The sequence below is a fragment of the Lathamus discolor genome, chromosome Z (genome assembly GCF_037157495.1).
Source record: "Lathamus discolor isolate bLatDis1 chromosome Z, bLatDis1.hap1, whole genome shotgun sequence".
Taxonomy (NCBI): Eukaryota; Metazoa; Chordata; class Aves; order Psittaciformes; family Psittacidae; genus Lathamus; species Lathamus discolor.
Window position 1 is genome coordinate 46671440 of NC_088909.1, and position 24916 is coordinate 46696355.

The following is a 24916-nucleotide window of genomic DNA, read 5'->3' on the forward strand; positions in this document are numbered from 1 at the left end:
GTAGAGTTGCCAAATAATCTACAAAATCGTGTGGTAACACCTGATTTCTAAATGCCTGGCTAAATAAATAAAATATACTATATCAGGATGCCATGGGGCCATACATGAATCAGATTATAAGGCGATCAAAACATAGAGCTACTCATTAAAAACACTAGCCATGAAGATGCGCCAGGCCTCCTTACCGTTTCTGGAGCTTGCCTGCGAGGCTAGAGTTGGGAACTGCATTCACTCAGACCCTTACATTGTTCTTGAAAGCAGAGTAAGGCCCTCCGTATTACTTTCAAATGCAAATTCCTGACCTTTATCCACAAGTTTCTTCTGCCATCAGAGTGCTCTAACTTCCCAGTTACAGGCTGTTCTGGGAAACACCCATGCAGGCACAAAAAAGAAGGATGCTAAAGAGAGACTGGAAAAGAATAAGTCACTTATTACAAGCATCTACCCTTTGGATGGGAGAGATGTGAATGCCAAGTATTGCTGCTGATAAGGCTATGCTATCTGCACTATACAGACCCTGGAAAAAGTTTGAATGAAGCCTTTGGCAAGGCATCTAATTCCCCTGGCTTTCTCATGTACACAGCTAAGGTTCAGATAGTACCTAAGATGCTTAATACTTTCTAGGCACCTGCAAAGGGTGTGGATGGTGTTTCCAGGACAAACAGTTTTGGATGTATAAGTGTCTAGCTTACAGGCAGGGACATGTATTAAGCCCCTGCCTTCTCTTTTCAATGTGTCCAGAGAACCTGTTGCTGGATACAAACTGATAGGAAAGGTAAGGATGACAGTGTCACAGCAGTCGACACAACTATCCCACTGGAGGTGGGAACAGTAGTAAAGCAGCAGCATGCTTCCTTTTGAACTATGATGTACAGAACAAAACCCCAAAAGCCAAAACAAACAAACAAACAAACAAACCAAAAAAAAAAAAAAAAAAAAAAAAAGACAAAGCTGCAATGTCACTGCAGGTACAACAGCTGTTTTCAACCTGAAATGAATGTTCCCCAGTTTTCATTTCAGCAAGAAACAATGAAAAACACCTGGGTTACCCCAGTCTGAAAGAATCTTTCTTCTAATTCTTTTGGGTTGGCTCTTCAGGTGTCTGCATAAACCTGGTTCTGCAGACAAGTCCCTCAACTATTCTTTAATCTTGCTGAAATTGAATGTATTTGGAGGGAAGAATTAAAAAAAAAAAAAGCCTGGGATGTACAATCATTTTTCTTTCTCTCCTACCTTTTAATTTTTTTAAGAGCTTCGTTCCCAGACTAGCAGCCATAGTGGAGACTTCAGTAAGATAAGAATACACAAAAACTTTACAATGGTGAGGCTGACTTGATAGCTTGTGATGACATGAAAAGAAATCCCTTCTAACTGGACCTGCAGTCCAGGCAACGCAGCTAAAGCTTTGACTACAGATAACCTCACTTAGCATCGTTATCTATAATGAAAAGCAAATAGAAAAAGTCTTCCACCATGCATTCAAAGTTGCCTAAGACCTACAAAGAAAACGTCTTCTCACAGAAAAATCTTTTTTAACCAATCAGACCTCTTTCAGACTCTAAAATCAGTATTTTAAAATACAGTCACCCTATGTTCACCATTTTTAAAACCAGATTCCAAAAGCAATATGCATACAAACATACACTTAGTGTTTAACAATGTGTGCTTAATCCATGCACACTGTAATTTGTCCAAATGCCTCTTACAAGCCTGTCTTACTGCATTAGAAATAGTGAGATTGCATTCACAGTTGATGTGAGTTAACCATCCAGCTAACTGCCCATTTTCACCTATGAAATTGGTTATACCTTTAAAACTATGTCTGTTACTTTAAAAATAGCTTATTTAAAAACAATTTAGTGCTACCCGTGCATGCTTGTTCTTGCTAATAGTAAACATATTATTCAATGGGAGTATGTAAATTACCATAAATACAGACTTAAGAAACCTTACCTCACAGGATTTTTCCATTTTACACTTTTTTGTTACACTCAAAATCCCTTTTTAAACAAAGATTCTAAAACTAAATTGCATGAGCAAGAGACAGAAATCTTGTTTGTTACATTTACAGTTCTTATTTCTTAGAATTTATTGATTTTTTTTCACCCTAAGCTTACTTAATACTGTGTCCTGCACGATGGTGGTGAGACATGAAGATGAGCTGCTGCTATCTCTTTTTCCTTCAGCAGAGAGGGTGGATTAATTTCTGGACAAGTTTTCTGCACCTCCTCTCTCAAATGCAAGCAGCCCTGCAGGGGAGGCAAATTTGCCATTTTGAACAGCTTGCAGGATCAGGGTGTATACATCCCCTTATCTGACCAGCAGGGATTGGAAGATCTGTAGCTCCAGTTTTAGCTTCATGCAAAATGACTACTCAACTTACTGCAAATACCTCAACAGGTCTTCCAGAGAGAAACCGGTACTTTACTGTTTCTTGAGTTTAAGGAATAAACTACATAAAAATCTTGTAAGTATGAAATTATGCCATACTTTATAAAGAAACAGCACAGATCATCCACATTTTTTGTTGCTCTGCCCTGCAGCTTCAAGAATGGCCAAATATATCCCAGAATACTTAAATACTTCAGCATAAGCAGGGCAAAGCAAACAAACAAATTCCAGATCAATGGTTAATTGCAGTACATACATTAAGCACTTTCACAAATGAAATTGTGGGGTAGTCAAGGCCATTTTGGAAAAGGGGAAAAAATAACCAAACCAAACCGGAAAAATAATGACTCTAAATGGGGCAAAATAGCAGATCTATTGGAAACATGACAAAAACAGAATGTTAAGGAAAAAAATTAACTGGAGTCAACAAGGTTACACATAAGTAACACCTTTACATTAAAAGAAATCTATTTTCCATTTTGACCTGGAAACCTCTTCCATTAATTGCTAAAATCTATTTACACAGCAACTAGATAAAATCGATCTGATTGCTCACACTGTTTTTGGCTCATTTTCTATGGGCTCTGAGCATTCAGCAAACTGGCTCTAGAGCAGTCAATGTTTAGATGCTCTGAGTTTCCATGTTTTGCCACCTACAAAGCTATCCTGGCTCCTGCTTCTGTTATGCAAGCTCTTCTGTCCTGGATATGCAGTATTTGGTTCCTGGATCTGTCCCCTTGCCCCTAGCAGAGACATGTACAGAAGCCATGCCTCCTTCCAGCCATATATGGAGGCAAAGCGTCTCTACTGGTATCTCTACTGGGCTTGTTATGAGGGGTTCTGGCAGGCCCCATGGCTGAGCTCTCTTACATTAACCAGACCAAGAGGACAGGACGGCAAAAGTAGAAAAGAAGACAAACACAGAAAAGTAGATGGAGGACAGGCAGACCTTGGAGAACTGGGAGAAACACACACCTTCCTCTACACGTATTCTCGTTTCTCTCTGGAACACCAGGTAGCTTCCAAATGAAGTGATATCAATACATTACACATTGATATCAATACATTATTTTTGCTCCAAAGTGGAACTGTTCCAGGTAAAACATCCGTAAAATTTGTGCCTGTCAGTTCAGCAAAGACATGGGCACCAATATGGAAAGTGTGTATTCTTGTATTGAAGAACACCTGCTCTTAGGTAGGCAGAATCTTGCATAACAGAAGGTAAAATCTACCTGGGCCAGCTGTGCTATAATTGGAGGTGAGCATAGAGGAAAAATTATTTCTGAGATGCATTATGTGCTTGGCTTTAATTTCAGTAAACAGAAACTACAGAAATAAGCAGAGTCTGTTTAATTAAAAAACATCTTGACCAAGTGACTTCTTTTTTTTTTTTCTTGTATTTTGGACAGCTGAACACTACCAATTTATTACTATGATCTTAACAAACTTATGCCACAAGCCAGAGTTGCATTTTATATGCAGTGATTCTGAGACTAAAAAAAAGGTGGATATTTCTACCCCATATTTGACCAGACCCAAACTGGTTTTAATGTGAAGTTCCATCTGCATTATCATGTAGACATTAAAGAATCATATTAATGCTATTACATCATAGCTTGTCCCAGTCTTGAGTGTATTTTCAGCTATGATTCTCTGGCAGCAGCTTGTCATTTCATTAAAAATTCAAGTTCTCATCGGAGGACAGAAAATTGTTAAAGGCTAGCAAGGCACCCAGACCCAAGCCTGACTTAATTCTAATTTTAGCCACGTCACTAAGAGTGGTTATATCATAGTGGTCTGACCTTGGCTTTCAAGGGAGCCTCTGCTCTGTGCTGGTGATGCTAGTGAACAGCAGCGATGCATTTCCCTCTCTAATCTCAGCTGGCAAAGGCTGTTGGCTTCAAGTACTTACTTGAAGGGCTTTTCCCCAGTGTGTGTCCGGATGTGATTGTTGAGTGTTGTGGCACCAGCAAAGGCACGACCACAGTAACCACACTTGAAAGGCCTGTCACTGGAGTGCGTAACTACGTGGTTCCTCAGCTCTGAAGGTTGGGAGAAGGACTGGGAGCAGTGACCACACTGGTAGGGCCTGCAATGGGAAAAAGAAACACCATGCCATCAGTGCTTTCTATTGACTTGAGCAGGAAACCATGCAGGCAGGAACATCTGGTCTTCCAAACAGTTTGCAAAGAGAACTGTGGATTCAGCTTTCTTGGGAGACACCCAAAGTTTCATGATCTCTTTAGCAAATGTGAAATGCTTGTGCAGGAATTGTCTGAGAGTCTGTGGGCATCCTGCTCCACAAAACATAAATCATCAAGTTATGAGCCAGCATTACACGTACATATGCCAGCCTTATTTCTCTCAAACTCAATGTGGTACTCCTTCATCACAAATAACTCCTCACACATCTGAACTAAGAGACTCATGAAACCCTCTGTCTGTTGGTGCCAGCTACAGTCTTACCTAAAAATGCATGTCTGATTGTTAAACCCATATCGTAGGTGGATTCTGTCACTATTTGCAATTAAATACTTCATATTGCTCTGGAGGAATCTAGGTTTTCTGAGATCACCTTTTTCAATGAGAGACATTGGAATAAATAATCACCATGTTACAATTACCTTTCCATTTTCTTACTGCTATTGAAAACATTTGCATCTAATTAACACATTTCTCCCATCTAGACTGAAAACAGTTTTTATGATCTTGAGATGAAACCCAGAACTTAGGTTTTCAACACCACAGTTTGTAAAAAACAAACACAACAAACAAACAAACAAAACTGACTGATATGTTAAAAATTCAGAATCATCACAAGCAGACTGCAAGCGCAGTAAAGAAAGGACACAGGACAACAAAGTGAGATAGAACCACTGAAATGCAAATACTATCTGTAACTAAAATAAAATGTGAGGTAAGAATGTATATATATTTCTGTTTGGTAAAAGTGATTCGATATCAACATCCTACATGGCTCTCTTTCTTTTTAACAATTCAATTAAGTTAGCAACAAAGTCCAACAATCTCATCAGACTTTTTGTTAAGAAAATTAAGATTTTTTTTCTAGAGGTATATTAATGATTTCTACCCTGTACAACATTGTAAGTCAGAGCTCTTGATTTCTGCATTTCTAGAGCAAATGGCCAACTCCAACTTAATTGCTCTCTCTTTAATAAATGTGTATGTTTAAATGGCTGGAAACCAAAACTAAAAGGAAGGAGACAATGGTGACCAAGCATGTACAATTCAATTAAGTGCAAAATAAAGTGAACTATCTCATTTGTCAAGTGAACTGCTTAATTGTGGCTACTTGCATCACTGAACACAAATACTATTATTTTACAGTGCTTCAGAGCACTGAACCCTGATTGTAGAATTTTTTAGCTTGATTAATAGCTCAGTATTGGTCAATAACTCAATAGCTTATGTTTTTAATTACTTACATTTGAAAATCTAACTGCTCTCCAACAAGTTTGAACGAAATATATAAAAGCTGTGGAAAGGTTACTTAACCTAGATGTTGTAGCCCTTAAAAAAGTACATAAGATTTGTAAAATAATATTTTAAGAGAAAAATAAATACTGAATATGTTTCTCTTATAGGAAGACAAGTAGTCACATGCCCAGTCTTCTCCTTATTTGAAGCATGCAGTTAATTTGCACGCAAAATATTTATTGAACTTGAAAATTCAAGAGCTGCTAAAACAAAGGTGTTTTGTGAATGCAGGTTTATTTGTTTGGATATTTTTAAATAAAGAATTTTTAAGCAAAAAAGAACACATTAAGATATTCTGTATCCAAGAAATATTGATTTTTTTTTTTTAACAGTGAAAGAAACCGTTAACATCTATTAGCCTCTGGTTATCTATTTTTAATAGCTACCACAATAAATGATACAACACTGCATAAAACCAATTAATTTTTTTTTTTAAGTCAATGTGATTAATTTCATACCGAGAAAAGTCACATGGTAACTTGTCTGTAAATAGCCAAAATTCCAAAGCAGTTATAACTGAACATTGTGATGCCAAGTGAAATGTTTTCACCCCCTACATTGGCTCAAAACTTACTTCTTGTTTACAAAGGGTATTAATACACATACTCAGAGCACATTTCACTGGTTGATGCTCAAGAAAAAGAGGTGTAAAAAGTCACCTGTTGTGAGGTCACTTTGTATTTTTTCTATTCATCCATATTTCAGGAGAAAAATTATTAAAGAAGTTACCCTTTTCTTTGCAGGGGATGCATTTCTCCAGTTGATACCCAGGCAATTCTGATTGATAATAAAATGTGCAGAATAAGTAATTTTTCAATGTAAATATACGGCATACATTGAACAAAGCTCATTTTAAAAAGTTAGACTATAAATGCATTTAAATACTATAAGTATTTTAAAGTGCTGTATCTAATTTGCACAGTTGCAGATTCAAATATGCCAATTTTTGACAAGTTTTGGATATTTTAATTTTTTCCAGGAGCAAAAGAAGTCATTCAATAAGTATGAAAGTTATCATTTTCTTCTCTGTTAACAATTTTGCTATTCTCTGAAATTTTTCTTGGCAGAAAATGAAATCAAAATGTTGTTTTTTAAAAAAACGCAAGTGTTGCATAAAGACTGAACGTGAGCAATGCTCGGTTCAGTGAGTACATTGACACAAGAAAAGCAGGCCTGGCTTTGATGTAGCAGTTATGCTACATCTTCTGCCATCACTTTGGTCTGCACTGAAACAACAAATTAAGATGGTGACTTCTTTATAGTAGAGGTTTGCAGACTAAAGGAACAGGGACATAATGACAAAAATTCCGGTCTTCATAAGCTGTGTTTTAAAGATGTGCTGTTAGACTGAATGCAATCCCAGACCAGAAAAACTCATTTCCACTGGAATAACTGAGACCATATTGCACCTTCTTGAGCTTCAAGGTATCTATGTGAATATAAGTACAGTTGTGTCACAGTCCAGATGTGTGTTGATACTCCAGAAAATTAATGTTCAAACAAAATTAGCACTTCGTATGTGAAACCTACATAACTACAATATTCCTTTGCAGGGGTACAGGCAGATTAGCAAGCATGAATGAAATCAGTTTGACGAAACAGGTGCACCAAGTTCTTAAAGTACATGCTGACTACATGAAGAAATATTTTGTTCTATAAAAAATTGCTCTTCAGCTGTCATGAACATAGTTTTGAATGTGTCCATCATTGAATTATTTACGAAGGATTTGAAGGCCCTTCGAGATGATCAAAACCTTCTCATATGGGATTTTTCAGATACATTTAAGAACAGCTAAATTGATATATAGCAATGTGCAGAGGAGAATGATGTGCTGACTGCCATCAAAAGCAGTTCTAATGTTTTTCCTAAAATACCAAGCAACGTATTTTTCTAGTTCTCTGTCTTTCTGTCTGAGCTTAAACAAAGGAAATCTACTTATCTAGAAGAAAATTCTCCTGTTAGAAAATTTACACTGTCGTCATTAACCCTGTACACCTTTAATCAGCTGTCTAGGTTTACTTAACACATAGAGTCCAACAGCTTTTTCTAAAGACCCTAGTCTTATAGCCCCTAACTGTACTATGGCCCACTATAGAAACACAGACCATTTAAAGGGAAATTCAGAAGGGGGTAACTATAATGCAGTAGTTTTCAGGGTTTGCAGTTAATTTAAATTGTGAGCTTTTCCAAGTTTTTCAAGTTACATTCTTAAAATGAAAGCAGTTGAGAATACATTTTGCTCCCTAACTTAGATAATCTCTGGGACGATTTTGCTGTTTGGTGGTATCTTTTCCCATCTTAGAATTTTCTCACTTTTGTAACTGATTTTTTTCTGGGTGAAAGTATATAATGTATAGGACCAGTATCAAACCCGTGTTCTCCTATGAGGCTTGTTTAACCTCACAAAATCTCATGTCTTGGGCATGTTAAGGGATAACAGTAGAAGAATCCATATCTTTGCACTTGGAAGAGCTGCAGACAGGCAACTGGACATTTAGGTTAATTCTTTCTAAATTTTCACTTACCAAAAGTGACACAGACTTTAAACATTTATCTTGTACTATTCTTCTGCTAGAACAATATGCTTTCCAACTTCTGATTTGCAAGTACATCCATCCAATATAAACTTATTTTCTACATTGTAAATTATTCCTGGTCTGAATTATTAAAATCCTGGAAAACCTTATAATTATTTTCCACTTAATTTTCTCATCATTTCCTATATGATGAATAGGATTCTAGTGAAACATCTTCAGAAGCGAAGTTGATGTTTTCAGAGACATATGGAATCCTGGCACAATCCTTAAAAGAATAATTGCTTGTAATAGTCAGCTCATGAATACCAGTAACTCTATCATTGCGACACTGTCAGATCAAGGAGACAAAATAGCACATTGCTGTAATTTCTTCACCTTATAAAAAGCTAGAAAAGCACTAGCTAAAAGAAGAGGGATTAACACGCAGTTGAAAGTGCCTTTCTTCTTGTTGAGAACTAAGAAGGAATAAAAAAATCAGTTTGATTCATGTCACGGTCTCAAAGTATGGGAAGCAGGGCTCCACTGGAGCCAGGGCATGGTTTTACAGCATGACAGAGGGAAGGTTGTCACACCACAGCCTGTGCAAAACCTGAAAGCAGGGCACATTGAAATGGGGCCAGCAACAGCTTTCAGGGCCAGGCCTGTGTACAGCACAGCATTAAGAGGAGGGCTACAGCCAGAGGAGTTAGGTCACAGCTGTCCTATGGAAAGGAAGTTTCCAAACCTCCGTGAAAAGATTGTGTAAGATTAAACATTAAACTCAGCATGATGTTTACTTTTACTGAACAATATTGCATAGCCACTCCATAAGCAGAAATAGACAATTCTTGCTCACAACATTTACTTTTTTTTAGGTCTGTTCTGGGATATGTTTAAATTAATTAGTGGACTTGGGGAGAACATCAAGGTCAAAGGCACAGAACCTATAAAGAAAAAGACAAACACGAAATGTTCTAATCCATGATCTTGGGGAAAAAGATCTACTAAATTGGCAATTTTGAACTTTAAAGTCCTGGTTATGTTTGGTTATTTGGTTGTTTGGTTTTTTTAATCACAATTTAAAATTGAGGTGGTACTGCAAAATCCAATAGTATCTTATGAGTAAACAAGAAGTACAAGGGCCACAAAACATCTACAGTCTATCAGGTACAGACAGAATTTACAGAGTGGATTTTCCCTCAAATTATCAGCTTGAATACATGGTAGTCAGTGAGACTATATATCACAGATATAGAGATTGTATATGAAAATATGTCAGAGACACCTCTTGAGAACTGCAGCCATCTGCCTTTCCTCCACACCAATACATCCTGAACCTGGTGATCATGCTGAGAAAGAAGAAAGATGCCATTAAAAGAGGCTACGCCATTATCAGAAAAGTGGTTGCTGTTTAAAAAAAAATATGAAATTAAAAATATTGCTCTAAAAATGATTCACTGTGATCAAAGGCTTTCAGTTACTCCTTTCTGGAGACACCTCAGATAGGATTGCTTGTCATTTTTGCAGTGGCAGAAGAAACAACAACAAAAAAATTAAAATAAACAAATACACAAACGAATAACTGAATAAGAAGATGAAATAGATTTCTGACTTCTGCTTCAAGAAATAGGTTCCCAAACTGCTTCAGTCCAGGAAAGGCTTAAAATAAGTCCCAAAGGATCTGGAAGTCTCAGAATCAAATTCTTGATGGCTTTAAACCTTCATTTTCCATACTCACTCCATACTCAGTTACCATTAATTTTGAAGACAAGCCCTACAAGATATAACAATCTCCAAATATAGATTATTCTAATAATTCTCCTTTTTATTCATTATTAATTATTCTTTTACTTGTTAAATCATGTGCCTGCTAAATAGGACCATTTCTTTCTTACTGCCTAATAGAATTAAATATATTTGGCCTTTTTTATATCTGCCCTCATATAGATGTTTTCTGAATCTAAGTGGATTTCAAATAATTTTTTATTTTTTTTTAATTTCTCTAGTCCCAGGTAGTCCACTTTTCTCACATTTCAGCCCATAAACTGGATTCCTCTATAGATTCAAAAATGCTTTTCCTGCATCTCGTGCTGTAGGTAATTGGCATTGCTGAAAAACGAATACCAAGCAAGGATAGATAGTCTAAAGTCATTTCCTAAAGAAGACGGGCCCTGCTGCTTCAGTCACATCAAAGAAACAGTGGCTGGTGTAGCTCACAAATTGCTGACAATAAATGGGAAGCTCTTTATCAGCCAGAGCTGTGTTGCAGATATTGTTGAGAAAATACAAAAGAGAATGTTGCACCCAGGACTTCAGTCTGGCTAAAAGATGTCTTTTGTCTCCTGGAAATTTTGTACAACACTTCAGGAATTTTTCATCTGGAGAAATGTAGTATGTTTAAGAAACTGAAGACAACTCTTTTCCAGCCACTTTATCACTAAATAGCTGATCTACTGGTACTTTCGAAAAGACAAAATGCTGCCTCTGTTGTAAGATCAACATGCAATGACTTCTAACCAGGGATATGAGAACCCAGATCCTAGGGCAGTTAAGATCTGCAGTAACTGTTATCTCGTAATTTCACATACTGAATTAATTGCAGTGAGCTTAAACAGATACATGAGGCTGACATCCCACAAAATGCTCTAAATAAACCTATTGGGACATGCTTTTACGGGAGTTATCTTGGTGGCGCACCTCGTGGGAACAAAGAAGGCATGACAAAGCTGGCCTCTACGAGGAGTCTGCACAACTTACTTAATGAAAACATAAAGATGTAAGCTATTTTTCAGTACAGAGGGAACAGAGGTGTCACAAATCAAAACACTGCAGTATCTAGTATTTATGCAGCAGATTGATTCTTAGAGTGTATTACAAGCTCATTTAGGTTTTATGCTCTCCATGTAACACCAAAGTTTCTTAAGAACAGGCTTCACAAAACACAGGAAGCCAAAGAAGAAATCAGCAGAATTGGCCAATATCAATATTGAGAAAAAGGCGTTAGCTATTATCTTTTAAATCTCTCTGAAAGCTTCTGGGATTCAATATATATGACTCAGTGTCCTTATTTACTCCTTCTCCACCACAATTCTCCCCAGATCTCCTGGGTGCTTTCTCTAATCACCCTTTTCTCTCTTTGCTCCTGGGGGAGCCAACTTGTCTTCTGATATAGATAATTTTCCTACTAGGCTGTAAGGTATTCAGAGCTAAAAATGCTCTACACTTTCTTGTTGAAGCTGTTCTGCATGGACAAATTAGGTAGGTGTGGGAGAGACAAAACAGCAAGATAACATGAATCAGTAACCTGCTAATGAGGGTGTTCAATTCTAAGGGTGAAGACTTAAAATACAGCCTGTGTTTCAGGCAATATTTGATACAATATACTTAGGACAAAATAAATTACAAAAAAAAATTAAATCTCCCACTTCCAAAATGACAGACCTAATTGGAGGATAAAACTACTCTCATTTTCTCTCTCTGGCAGAATGAATATTTAACTATCCCTTAGAGTGCAGAAAAGCCCCATCAGGGGAGACTCTTCTTGCATTAACTATTATCTGCAGCTTGGTTCTTCATAAAGGAAGACAGAGGTTTAAATGAGGGAAAGGATGAAATCTAAGCATCACACCTTGTTAGGTGAGTCACTGAAAAAGTATGTGGCAAAGCCTCACAATACACTTCTTCTAGACCATCTGATGAAGCATTTTATGGTTTACAATATGCTTAGAATGCTGTAATACTGAAAATGTTAGTGTCCATGAAACTTAGCAGAGTGGATCCTTCAGGACCTATACTCTACATTGTGGCATTTAAATTGGCAGTCACGTCCTACAACTTCCTTAGCATGGCGTTTGTTTCTGCCAAGGCCAGAATCAAATTCAGAATATGTTGGACGGGTGCGTTTGCATTCACAATATTATCAACTCTTTAAATTCTATGAAGATGTGCCCTTAGCATGTTTGACATTTCTTCTTGGGAAACTGAATTTACACTTCAGTATCTCCACAGGACAGAATCACACAAGCGTATGTGTACACGTATATATATATAACCATGTACACAAAGAGACATAGACATGCATACAAACATACACCCAGACTCTCTGTTTACTGGTTTTTGGCAGTGTTTTGGTTAGTAACTCACAATTAAATGCTTCTTTTTGAACAATCTTCTCCAGAATTCAGCTGTTCTGCTAATACCTTCTTCACAGCTGAAGAAGGGACAGCCTTGTGCAGCCTTTTTTATTGAATTAATTTGATTTTTACCTTTTGTCCTGCCAGCTATCAAAATTGTCAAATAAACCAGCTTTGATTCATAAATAATGGTTCCATTATATTTACTGTGCCACCAGTCAAAGTACCTGAAATTTTAATTCACTTGTTCAGCTAAATTTCATCCTCAGCTCACGGCCATAAAATTCTGTATTGACAAACTTTCAAACCAACTTTGACTCTGAGGTATCTAGTCAACATTTTTCTTCTGTGTGGATATTAGTTTATTGAATAAGTGGCATCTGTTTTCCTCCACATCACTAGTGGAGTAGGTATTTCCTTTTGACAGCTTTGCACGATTTATGGGTTTGCATGCTCTGAAGAAAAATAGTACTAAGCAAAAAATTCCAATTCATTACCTCTTAGTGCTTAATTAAGTTCATACACATTGCACACTATAGGTGAACCCTGAAATGACTGTGACAGCCACTGAGCAGCAAGTTAGATTATCTTTGGAAGACAGAGAGACTTTTAATTATCTTGACCTTATTTTTCCACCTATGATATTCATAAATTTTCCTTCTATTTTGTTGTCTCCATCAGATGTACCAACCCATTCTGAAAACAAGATTATACCCTTAGCTATTTCCTTTTATCTGCACATTTAGGCACCAAATGTTTTTACAAATAGTGAAGTCAAGCAATAGTTTTTATCGTCTCACTTCACACAGCTGCAGATAAATTGTTGTACAGGCTCCTCCTAATAATGGTTTGGTTTTGGAAATGATAACAGCTTGATAAAAGAAGAAAGCAGTGGATCTGGCTATCAGTAGATACAGAAATAGAGCCTGGGCTTTACCTGTCAGGGTTCTGCGTACACACATGCATCTGTAAGAGGATCCGCTGGGTGAAAGTCTTAAAACATTGCCCACATTTCCAAAGATGCCAGTCACTGAACTCAGAATTTAGTTGGCTTGTTGAAGTTGGGCTTGCAAGAACTCGCTGGTTTTTGACACTGATCTGGTTAAATCCTGACTCGATGGACCCAGACTTATCCAGGAGAGAAAAATTTCTGCTACACGGAGTCTGTGGAAATACTATGGATCGCTGTAGAGTAGCAGGGGATAGTTTGCTACTTTTATTAAATGGCTGTAGGGTGTCTTGTCTGGACATGGCCTCCATTACAGTCGAAGGGACATTCACTGGGAGAAAACAAGAAAAGTAAATAAGATGCTTTTTTAAAACTAATATAATTTTGGGAGACACCAAAAAAAAAAAAATAAAATACCAACATCCATTTTTCTTGACACTAGAATTAAACAACTTTATTTTAGCAATGCACAAAAAAATGGGCTTGAAAGAGACAGTGATCTCAATGGATGATGCTCTTTCTGTGACACTGAAATGAAACCTCATGCAAACGAGTATCTGAGACCAAAGGGACTCAAAGAAGAATGAATGGATTTTATATTTGTTGCACAAATGGGTTTGTCATCTGAAAGAAAATGCTGCTGCACTTGTGATACCCTGACTCTGAATGATGTAGTCAGCATGTCCAATCGCTGTATCACAGACAAGCATGAATTTTGAGAGCACGGGAAAAAAAAAAACCTTGCTCAGGCACTCCCTGAGATACAATAGGGCTTAAATATCTACTGCAGCAATAGTTCCCTTATCCTTTCAAAGGGCAGCCACTAAAGGTGTTATACTATTGCATCTTACAAATAGTCACACAGCCTATACAGTACAAAGCCAGTGACTTCGCCGCAACTCATATAATTAAAGCTAATAGCAGTTAGCTCACCACAAGACAATGCAAAGTATAGGCAGAATCACAGAATCACAGAATCCCAAGGGTTGGAAGGGACCTCGAAAGATCATCTAGTCCAACCCCCCTGCAAGAGCAGGGTAACCTACAGTACAGGCAGAGATATCTTTGTGCATCAATTTCCCACCTACAAAATAGGAACAAAAGTTGTCTCTAGTCCCAAAAATGTATTATATTCATCAATTAACTATGGCTTATGAGGCATTCAGCTATTTCAACAACAAATGCAATAGCTGTTCTCACAAAGAAGTGATTTAATGCTGAATTTGAATGTTGCATGATAAGGAAGGAAGGAGGTCAAACATATAGAAGACAGTTGGAACTGCTGCCTCAATCTTAGAGTATCATCTAGTTTATGCAGTGAATGAAGCAAGAGTCCTATGGAAAAATATAAAAATATAAAATATAAAAATAAAAATAAAAAAAATATAAATATAAATATTATAATATAAAATTGCACCACAATGCAAAAAGAAGCATAATTTATGCCTCCTGGGCCCAGTACCTTCTCATGCTTTCCATTTTGGCACACCCAGCTTAATCAGATAATATTTTAACGGAGATTTTAAAATTAAATATGAGGTGTGCATATGTCTATGTTTACATATGGTCACAGTTACTCTCACAATGTGTATACGTACACAGCACGTACTGAACAGGTGATTAAAAACTCCAAATCTGTTTAGGTAAGACATGACTTCAGATTTCTAAAGACAAATATGAGAATTCAATTCCAGTTATAAGCTAGAATAATGTAATATTATTTAATGTAAAATAAAACCATAACACAAATTAATGCTTTAGTAATACCTTAAATAATGCCAGCTACTTAACAGAGTTATGTTCTAATACCTTCCATAAATCGTAGTGATTCCAATATTATGATATTTCATGCTATTTAATTTACTTAAGATGGGGTCCTTCCTAGTCTGTGCTTTTCTGGAGTATCTGAGGAGCTGATTTCTAAGTAGAGTTACATCCATTGGGCTGTCTAACAGAAGCTTCCAAACATATAATGCATCTTCTATGTCTCTTCAGTACAAGAAGCAATTTGTATACTTTCATTTTGTCCCACCATCCTCACACAAGAAGTGTGGATATTCTATTCATAGAAGTCCACAGAAGTAATAAGATCAGTATATTAAAGACCTAAGGAATATAGACAGAATTTGTACTGGGTGAAAACACTCCTGTGCAGAAGATAAGCGGAAGGTCTACTCTGAAGGCTTAAGCCAATCAAGCCAACATCTCTATGTTCAGAAATGAATTTCATCTACTCACGTCAGTCTCTCTGTGGATGAAACTCTGGTTTCTGTCACAGCAAAATAGCAAGTGACAATATTTAGAGATTTTAGCCTTAATGCTTTGCTTTTCAAATAAAGGTTTTGCAAGCTTCATGAAAGAAAAAATAATATTTCTATGTTATACACTGCAGAGCATGAGTTTTATCAGCAAACATTACTGCCAGTAATTTAATTTCTTTTAAACCTTTCTAAAGCTCAACAGATTTGGAAACTCAAGATGAAAAAGGGTGTTTATTTTTGACAGTTTAATTCCTGCTGTCTTGCTGTTTTATTGCTGTATGGTTCAGTATTGAAGTTGCTATGAGACACAAGTTCATCCTAGCAATGCTGTAAGTATCCAAGTACTTGACCAAAAAAATACATCTTGTATGTAATTGATTAAGCATGAGTAGCTACAGGGTTACTTTGGACCAAAGTCAATTAGGCATCCATTATCAGTTTCTTCCACCATATAGATGCACATAGCTGTCAAAATGGAAGTGAGGTCTTTGATGCAAGCTGTAATCGAGTTCCACACACAGTGAAACTGAAGGGTGAGCTTGGATCACCCATCCCCATTACAAAGGTATCCAGCTCTAGATTGCAGTGGGTCTGTGTTAGAGTTACATGCTTAATTTTGTTACAATTCCTAGCAAACTAAAAATAAAATATTGAGAAGGAGTAGAAGAATGCATGGAAACAGGAATGGCTGCAATGGAATGGGGGTTCACTGTAATTTCAGATTACTTACATTCAGTTTTTATTTAGAAAGGCTGGCTTTTACCTTTCAACCACAAGATTCTCATCTCTATAATCAGTCAGACAAAGCTTTTCTCAACATAGTCAGTGGTAACAGAATGAAGGATCACTAACGGAGGCCTCATAGACCTACAATACATTTCCATTTTGGCAAGACAGTATCTTGGGATAGGTCTGATAACAACAGAGAGGGCCAAGCAAATCAGTTCGGAACAGATCAGGAATGGATCACTTAGAAGAGTGATTCTACACACTACCAAGCTATGTGGGGCTGCCATGGTGGAAAATGCACCCATGACTCTATGCACCTATGATTCTATGTTTTAGTGAAATCTGCTATTTAACAGCACATATCTGCACACTTCCAAACACCTCAATTTATTTAGGCAAACATACTGTGATTTTGCACTGCTTAAGTGTATCAGTTTCAGGGTTTTATTCTGTATACATCAATCTCACCCTAAATTAAATTTAATATGTCCTAAAATACTCTAGGAATATAAATGATTAGGTATGAATCAGGAATTCTGATTTACGGAGGTAGAAATTCAAGGAAGAACTTACAATTTTCATCTTGTGCAATGCACTGGAGTGGGATTCCAAAGAAAGATGTGTAGCTGTCATTGTACCAAACCAACAGCTCGGTGCCCCTGGGAATATCTATACAAGCCCGGTAGAATATATTTGACCTAATAAAAAGAAAAAGAAAAAAAAACTAATTTAGAGCATTCTTCTCTTATCAGACACAGTATGGTACAGCATTACAGTAGAAATCCATTGTTTGGGCAGCCTTTCTGCAGTAATTAAAAGAAAAAGTTACTGATTATTTTAAAACCAAATCTATCATTAAGAAATGGCTTTGATCCTGTAGCACAAAATAGGAAAGAACTTACAGGCACTTTGTACCTAGCATATTTTAAACACTAAGATTTTACAAGCTACAAGATTTTATGAAAACAAGTATTTTCTTGTACTGTCCCTTTTAAAGTGATTTTAGACATGCTACAGTTTGCTCACACAGTAGCAGCATCAGAGTTCTGCACGCAGTTCGGTAAGTTCAGCCATTTAAAAAGCTTTGCATTTGTCATCTGAACTAAAGTAAACATATCTTAGGGGAAATAGACAACAATTTTTTCATTATAACAAGTTAACTTAGCAAGGGTATTGAAGTAGTGCAACACAGCCTTTCATTAAAGCACTATAACTCCAAAAAAGAGATCTTGGATTGCTAAGTAAAACAGACTTTGACTTACAGTAATACAAGAATGGGGTCAATCTGAACATACAACTATAAAATCTTCCCCTTTACGGAACATGAGGTAATGTTGATGATCCTTCCTTAAGTATAATTTAGTGTTAGTGTAAATGTGGTATCTTATCACATCACTGTGGAAAAAGCGTGTAGGTAGTCCTAGACCATTGAACAGGCAGTTGAGGTAGGGAGAAGGAAAAATCCTAGAATTTCCAGCATAAAAACAAGAGCCTTATCCTGATCTTGCACTGGTGTAAATAGCTTCAGAGTGATACTTCTGTGCTTAACAGATTTACAGTTTGGGGGGAAACTCTGTATAAGATTAGAATCAGGCACAAGATAAAATAAAAATGTTATCAGTTTGTAGTGGCTTTTCCCTTAGGCTTCACATGGAACAGTAAAACACACTCCTGTGAGATGGATAGAAATTCAATATATACAAGAAGAACACTCTACTTTCGCTGAAGGATTACATACCAAAATGATACAGTCAAAGTACCAAGAAATGACTATTTTTTACAACAGATTATGTACGGCAGAAAAACATCTATAGACCAAAAAAAAAAAAAAAAAAAAAAAAAAAAAAATTGAGCCTCAACTGGTTTTCCGAGTGAAGAATTGCTACAAATGTTAGCCTGAAATTCAAGATAAAAATGTTTAGGGTTGGTAGGCCTTAAATTTAGACTTTCTATAAAGAATTGGCTGTAGCGATGCAATTTGTTCCTTGTATAACACTGCAGACACAAGGAGAATCTTTTTACCACATTTTTCATGGCAGTGAGATATGCACTTGTCAACATATTTTGTCACTGTAAAGTGGCTCTTGGCAACAGGATCATAAAGATCAATAAAAAAGTGCAGATTCTCAGTATTTTACTAGCAGCTGCAAAAATTTCATTTATCTTGTTATTTTCCTCGCTTACTGCTACCCTGTCTCAGGAGGGCACTGCTAGCTAAGCAGAACGGTTTTCCTACCCTTCTATGAATATCTGACAAAAACTCTTCCCTTTGTGTCTACCCCTTCTCCTTCCCTCCTCTTCCTCCTCCTCTCCTCTTCTCTCTCCTTCTTCCTAGAGCTAAGCATTTCGTTAATTCTTTCCACTGTTATATAAAAATGAAAGTCAGAGCCATGCTATAGATTACTAGCATCTCCTAACTTGAGAAAAATTGAGTCTACTTTGTACTTCACCCTTGTAACATTTCATCTCTCAGTTTGGCTTCCCTTAACATAAACACAGCAGCCCGGCAAATGAATGTACTAAAACTAAATGACACACTTTGCCGCTGAAAGAGCAGAACTGTTTTTGAGCAATGGGTGGTCTGTGGGGCTTGGAATAGGCAAGGAAAAAAAAAGTGTAAGCGTACACTGTCCCTTACAAGCATGCAGAGCTTCCAAAACTCGCAGAAATCTCTGCATGCTGAAGTACATCAAAGGGATTTTTCCCTTTTTGGATAATATTTCCTTTGCTGACATGTATTTAGTATTGTGGTTGGATGACTCATAAAGATTGCTTCATGGCGTCCCAACACAGTTGAAGCAGAACACATGCCAACAAACATTATTGTCAGCCTCAAAATAAAAACAAAACGTTCAGCTAAGGGTCAATCAATCAAGAGCACTTTGAAGAAAATTCCATTTAGATATTACAAATCATAACAGAATGAATTTAAACCAGCTGACTTTCTGTGAGGAGGACGTCCATGTACAATAAAAATTAGACCGGTTTTTCAGTGTCCAACTTTTCTATTTTCTTACACTTGGATGCAGTCACTGGTGATGGATGCCAGTTTTTTAAATTGTGTTTTTGTAGTTCATTTTATAAAGATCTGAAGTAATCGAAAACAGATCAACAGAAGGAACTCTAAGTAAAAACTCCATCATGAAAGGAGAGTTGTAAAATCCACTTAATATTGAAAGATGTGTAATGACTTTCTCATGCTCACTTTTCATTTAGGTTTGTCATCTATATATATGTACGTGTATATTTTTTTTTCTTATTTATATATGTATGTGTGCATGCACACACCACCACATTGCGAAATAGTTCACAAGATACCTACAAAAATACTCTTTCATCACAGCAATCTTTATTCATTACCCAGTGTTTTTATTTAAAATCCAGTGGGATTTTAAGAATATATATCAGATATTTAAGTGCATAATAAAAGATTTGTAATGTATAAATAGGATTGTTATTTTTTTAACTGCAGCATTATTCAGTCAACTGGCCAGAGAATAAAAAAGCTGAAAATGCAATTGAACAATTTTACCATTGTTAAATTGGAACCCTATGGGATAATCAAACTTTATATATTTTATTTTAGCTTGGTTTTGTATGTTTTATTTTTAATTTTAAATGTACTTAAAATAGTTTAAGATTCTTTCTCAAGAAAAGAAACTCTACTGTCTAAAGCAACTAGCTAAAATCGGAATTGCTCATTATGACTGGCAAGCCCAGGGCATTCTTTGATGTGCTTCCTACCACGTTTAAAAAGGCCAAGCAGTTGCTTTTAATTCTGAGACAAAAGATTTGTTTATAGCCGAGATCATGTATTAATATGTGTTGACGGTTTTCTGAATCTCTTTGTGAGTACAAAGCAAAATGCACCATAATTTCTTTACATTTTTCTTCACATTTTGACCTTCTCTAGCCAGCGACATAAGAGACACAAGCACTAGCAATCTTGGCTAGCAGGTGCGCTCAGAGTTTAAACTTTAGGTATATACATGCCTCATGACTGACTCTTGGAAAGCTTTTGGGTTCAAAGCCACTTTCCTGCCATTTGCCCCCTTATTCTAGCACACGCATCTTTATTAAGGTCAGAGGGTTGCTTGTGTTAGCTTGCTTCTGATTAGACTGTTTGAAAAAACACAGAGGTCTCTGTGAAGTGTGGTGGGTACACGAACAATTTGGGGCCATATTTGTTCCCAGTAACTCCACTCTGCAGCTTTTGTGTTGCCCTGAATGAGCTTATTCACAAAATCCCTGCTACTGTCTCTGCAATCAAAGGCTGTAGTGCTGGTGACAGTTACAGTCTGGCTTTTCACTAAAAGCATTTTCATTTTTTTTTGCATTGAGTAAATAAAAATATACTTTACCTGTACTGAACCACTGTTAAATTCTGCTCCCCGCAGTGCCTTGCACATCGAATATACCTCATCCAGCTTGACTTACTGGGTTCCCCACCATCAATAAAGTGCTGCAGTGTCCCATCTTGATCATATATCTGGGGGAGATGTCACAAGGTCAAGTAGTTAGAACAAATCATCAGCAATCATTTTCACTGATTTGCTGGTGTCTCTCTGTGCCTTTTCCAGGAATTTATTGCAATGAGATTTGTCATTGTGTACCAATGCTCTTAGAAATCTACACGGAACCGCAGAAAAGTATTTTGTGGGATGCAAGTTTATCATGTTTCTTTTATCAAGCCGATCTTTCTGTACTAAACATGTCTGTGGTGTCTGAAAGATGTGATCATGTTTCCCAAAGAATATTTAACCTATTTTGACAGTCTGGCCTTAAGTAATGAACTGCCAGATAAACAAGAAAATCTGGGCATAAAGACTTTATTAAAAATGCTGGAACATCTGAGCAAGGGGCAGTAGTAATCCCTAAATAAGTACCCCTTCCTTCACATCTCAGTTGCAGTAAGAACATGTACTTCAGCAAGCTCACATGATACATTAGGGAGTTGTAGGATTCATAATACCAAAACAAATGAGACTAGAAGGAAAAAGAGATGCCTTTAGAAGCTCTCTTGAGACATATAATTTTTGAAGTGGTAAATGAAAAATCAGTCCTGAGGGAATCATGGTTTTCCTAAACATGACATCCCTGCTAAGGATATGCAAGCCAGTTATGATGATTTAAAAAATAACAGGCAGTATTATGTCTATTCAGCACTGGATACTGCCTCTCATATCAAAGACTGGAATTGCCCTGGAAATTGGTTCTGAAATGAAAATACATGTTTCATGCACACCTGTGCTTCTGACCACTTAAAAATGTCATTTAGAAAGTCCTGATCGTAGTAAAAGTGCATGGTGTTGTAGGATTTTTACCTGTTACACCATTACTTTGCTAAACTTCAACAATTCATCTGAACAATTAAGATCTCATCTGAAGCAAACCTGATTTTCAGATCTTTTCCCCACATCTGCTTCAACAATCCTACCCAAAACATATTGCTCCTTCTGAAATTACATGAGCCTAAACCGATGTCTTCTTGAAAGTACTAATTCTGCTAATTCAAGGGGAAGAATTTGAATTTAAGATTTCTAGAGAAAAAAAAAATGACAATCTAGCATTGCTATTTCAATATAAAGAGAATAATCTCAGAAAATATGTGGCTATATTCAATATTTTTGATTTATTAAAAGTGGGTTTCCTACAATGCACACAAGAACATAACACAGGAATCAAAATCTAGTTCTATACTCCACCACACGCAAGTCTCAAATTTGGGAGCCATCCTTGTTTTTGTTTTTGACCAAGAGGGACTGACAGTAACCACGAGCAATATATCCACTTCTAGAGCATGACAGACAGGGAAGTCAAGTGTGTACAGAGATCCTTATCATTTGTTCCATAGTGCTTATGACAAGGACCAGGCACAACGTGACCAGATGCATGTTGAGGGAGCATCCTGGACAAAAAAGATCGTACCCTAACATGCACTGAGGGGTGAAATAAAGTCAGAGAAATCAGGCAGAGTACTCCAGTAACAGAAACCCTAACTTAGAAAGTAAATAACATTGCATTTTATTTGTTTACTTGTGAAATTGCATAATACAGGTCAAAATCTGGAAAAAAACAAACAAAAAAACCAAACCAAACCAAACCAAAACCAACCAGCACCAAAAACCTTAACTGCAGTGATTATTATTATTCATATTACCACCATGCACCAGTTCTTACTCATTTTACAATTGCCTAATTCTGGCAACTGTTGTACAATTTCCTGAAGAAACCATCACAAGAGAGCAAACTATGACCTTCCATATCAGAAGAAAAGCGAACCTGTAGCACAACCCAGATACTATAGAGCAATCCAGTACTGCAATCCAGCACACTATATGGATACACATATTTGTCTGCATCTGTATTGTACATACGTGTACATGCATATGTACTTTAACACTCACAGTATCTGTTAAAAAAATCATGTTAATGAAAATCTTTGACTATTTCACTATATCCATCTAATCTGATGTCACTTTTAATATATTACAAGATCCTCCTGACAAAGTAAAATACTATTTCTCCAACTCTCTATGGAGAATGCATGTAGTTTTTCCAGTATTTCACAACAGTCATTGCTTTAAATGGTGGAAACACAATTAGCTATTTTGTTTTTCTATTTTGATTATACTTGGAAGTGTTACCTAAACTGCTCTACTAATTCTTTTCCCTCTTCTGATACAGTTGTTAACTTTTGGGTTTGCTGAGCTTTAAGGGACTTTCTGCTTTTGCTTTAGAAGTTTCAAGATTTCTTCTTTACAGCATTTTCCAGTTCTGAGGAATGCACCAGACTGCTGGCAGAGACCAGAGTCTGATACAAGATGACTGCACTCACCTTCTCATTTGACATGCCTTGTGTTCCTACTTTGCAGTTCCCATGTAATTAATTAACTTCTTAATAGGTTCTTGATTGCTTACAGATAGTTTACTGCTACGTTACATATAAAGAGACTCAGAATACGAACCATGTTATTGCTCTCTGAATTTAATCCTCTGACTTCGGAATACAATAGAAGCACCTTCTTTTTTCCAAGAAAGTAAGTCTGAAGTGTAACCAGCACAATTCAAATAATTTCTTTTCTATTTTGTATATTGCCTTCCTTTGTAAACTTTCCTGAGTTTACTCAGTAATTGAGATATAAATACAGGTCAGGTTCATCTTGCAAATATAAATTAAATATGAAGGACTGGATTTATCAGTTGCTGGACTCTTTACTTATAATTATTTGGAGGTTATAGATACTGAAACTTTTAATGACAATGATTATAGCAACATAGAATGGCAATAATAATATCATTTCTAAAGCACATGGCGTCTCATGTAAATGATGCTCTAAAATCTGTGAATGACCATTACTAAGTAAAATAAACAGCAGTTGCTGGAACATCTGTCACTCTGGCAACATATCAAGTGTAGGTAGAACCATGAAATATTTAAGTAGTATTAACAGAAAAGGCTGAGAGCCTTCTGAGAACTCTAAATTATTTCAGTACTGACAATAATCAGTATCGCTCACATGGATAGAGGGGAGTAAATTAAATTCTAAAGCTAAAAACTGGTGTTCCAGCTTCTGATATAGATGCCACAGAATTTTAGAATAAAGGAATTCGAATGTAATAGCATAGCTGCAGAGAAAGCCAAGATAAAAAGCAATTAAAAACAATTTCAAGGAATAGACAGGGAGAGCAAAACTGTTAGTTCATTGCAATTTCATCCTCTTTATCTGTTGTTTTCTTTTGTTCTCTTTCCATTGTCTGCTAAAGGATTGTGTCTTCAGAAATTCTACCTGCATTTTATTTTTCCATACAGTCAAATGAAAAAGGTATTATCATACCGTTTACTTGACCTCTCATTTTCCTTGCAGGAAGAGGGAGAAAAACTGGTCCTGAGAGTGGAGTCTCTCTTTGCATATACTTTTGTACTGTAAAAGTAGCTATTAGGATTATATTTTACATTGCAAGACATCAAAAGAGATGTGAAGAAAACCACAAAACACGCAAGAATGAGTACGTGAACTTCATAAATTGTTGATTGTAACAGTCTGACAACACTGACATGTCAGAAATTCTAGCAACCGTACAAATTCTTTTTCTAATAATGTATGAACCTACAAGCCACAGCAACACTAAAACCTTCTTCATTTGCTTTTTGGACATCAGAACTGAATAATCGCTACATTAGGCAAATCTCACTCCTGTGAGACCTTGCTTTTGACAAACAGTGCTACAAAATCCTCTACAGGTGACTGTATCCTAAATAGAAGTTGAAAACAATACCAAGGAAAACAACACTTACAAGCATGGGTACTAAGCTGACAGTTTGTAAACAAAGTGTGCAATTATAGAATCATAGAATCATTTCGTTTGGAAAATAGTTTTAAGACTAATGGGTCCAACCATTACCTAGTACTGCCAAGTCCACAACTAAACTATGT

At 36.5% G+C, this 24916-nt stretch overlaps 1 protein-coding gene across 1 annotated transcript in view; it reads right to left on the minus strand.

Moving 5' to 3' along the window:
* Positions 1–24916, minus strand: part of PRDM6 (PR/SET domain 6) — a 72913-nt gene that overhangs the window by 3168 nt on the left and 44829 nt on the right. Inside the window, exons 4-7 of the mRNA XM_065662260.1 lie at positions 20840–20967; positions 17052–17176; positions 13477–13819; positions 4304–4480 (exon numbers count right to left, since the gene is read on the minus strand). Of these exons, the coding sequence (XP_065518332.1) occupies positions 4304–4480; positions 13477–13819; positions 17052–17176; positions 20840–20967 (773 nt within the window). The remainder of the gene's footprint in view (positions 1–4303; positions 4481–13476; positions 13820–17051; positions 17177–20839; positions 20968–24916) is intronic.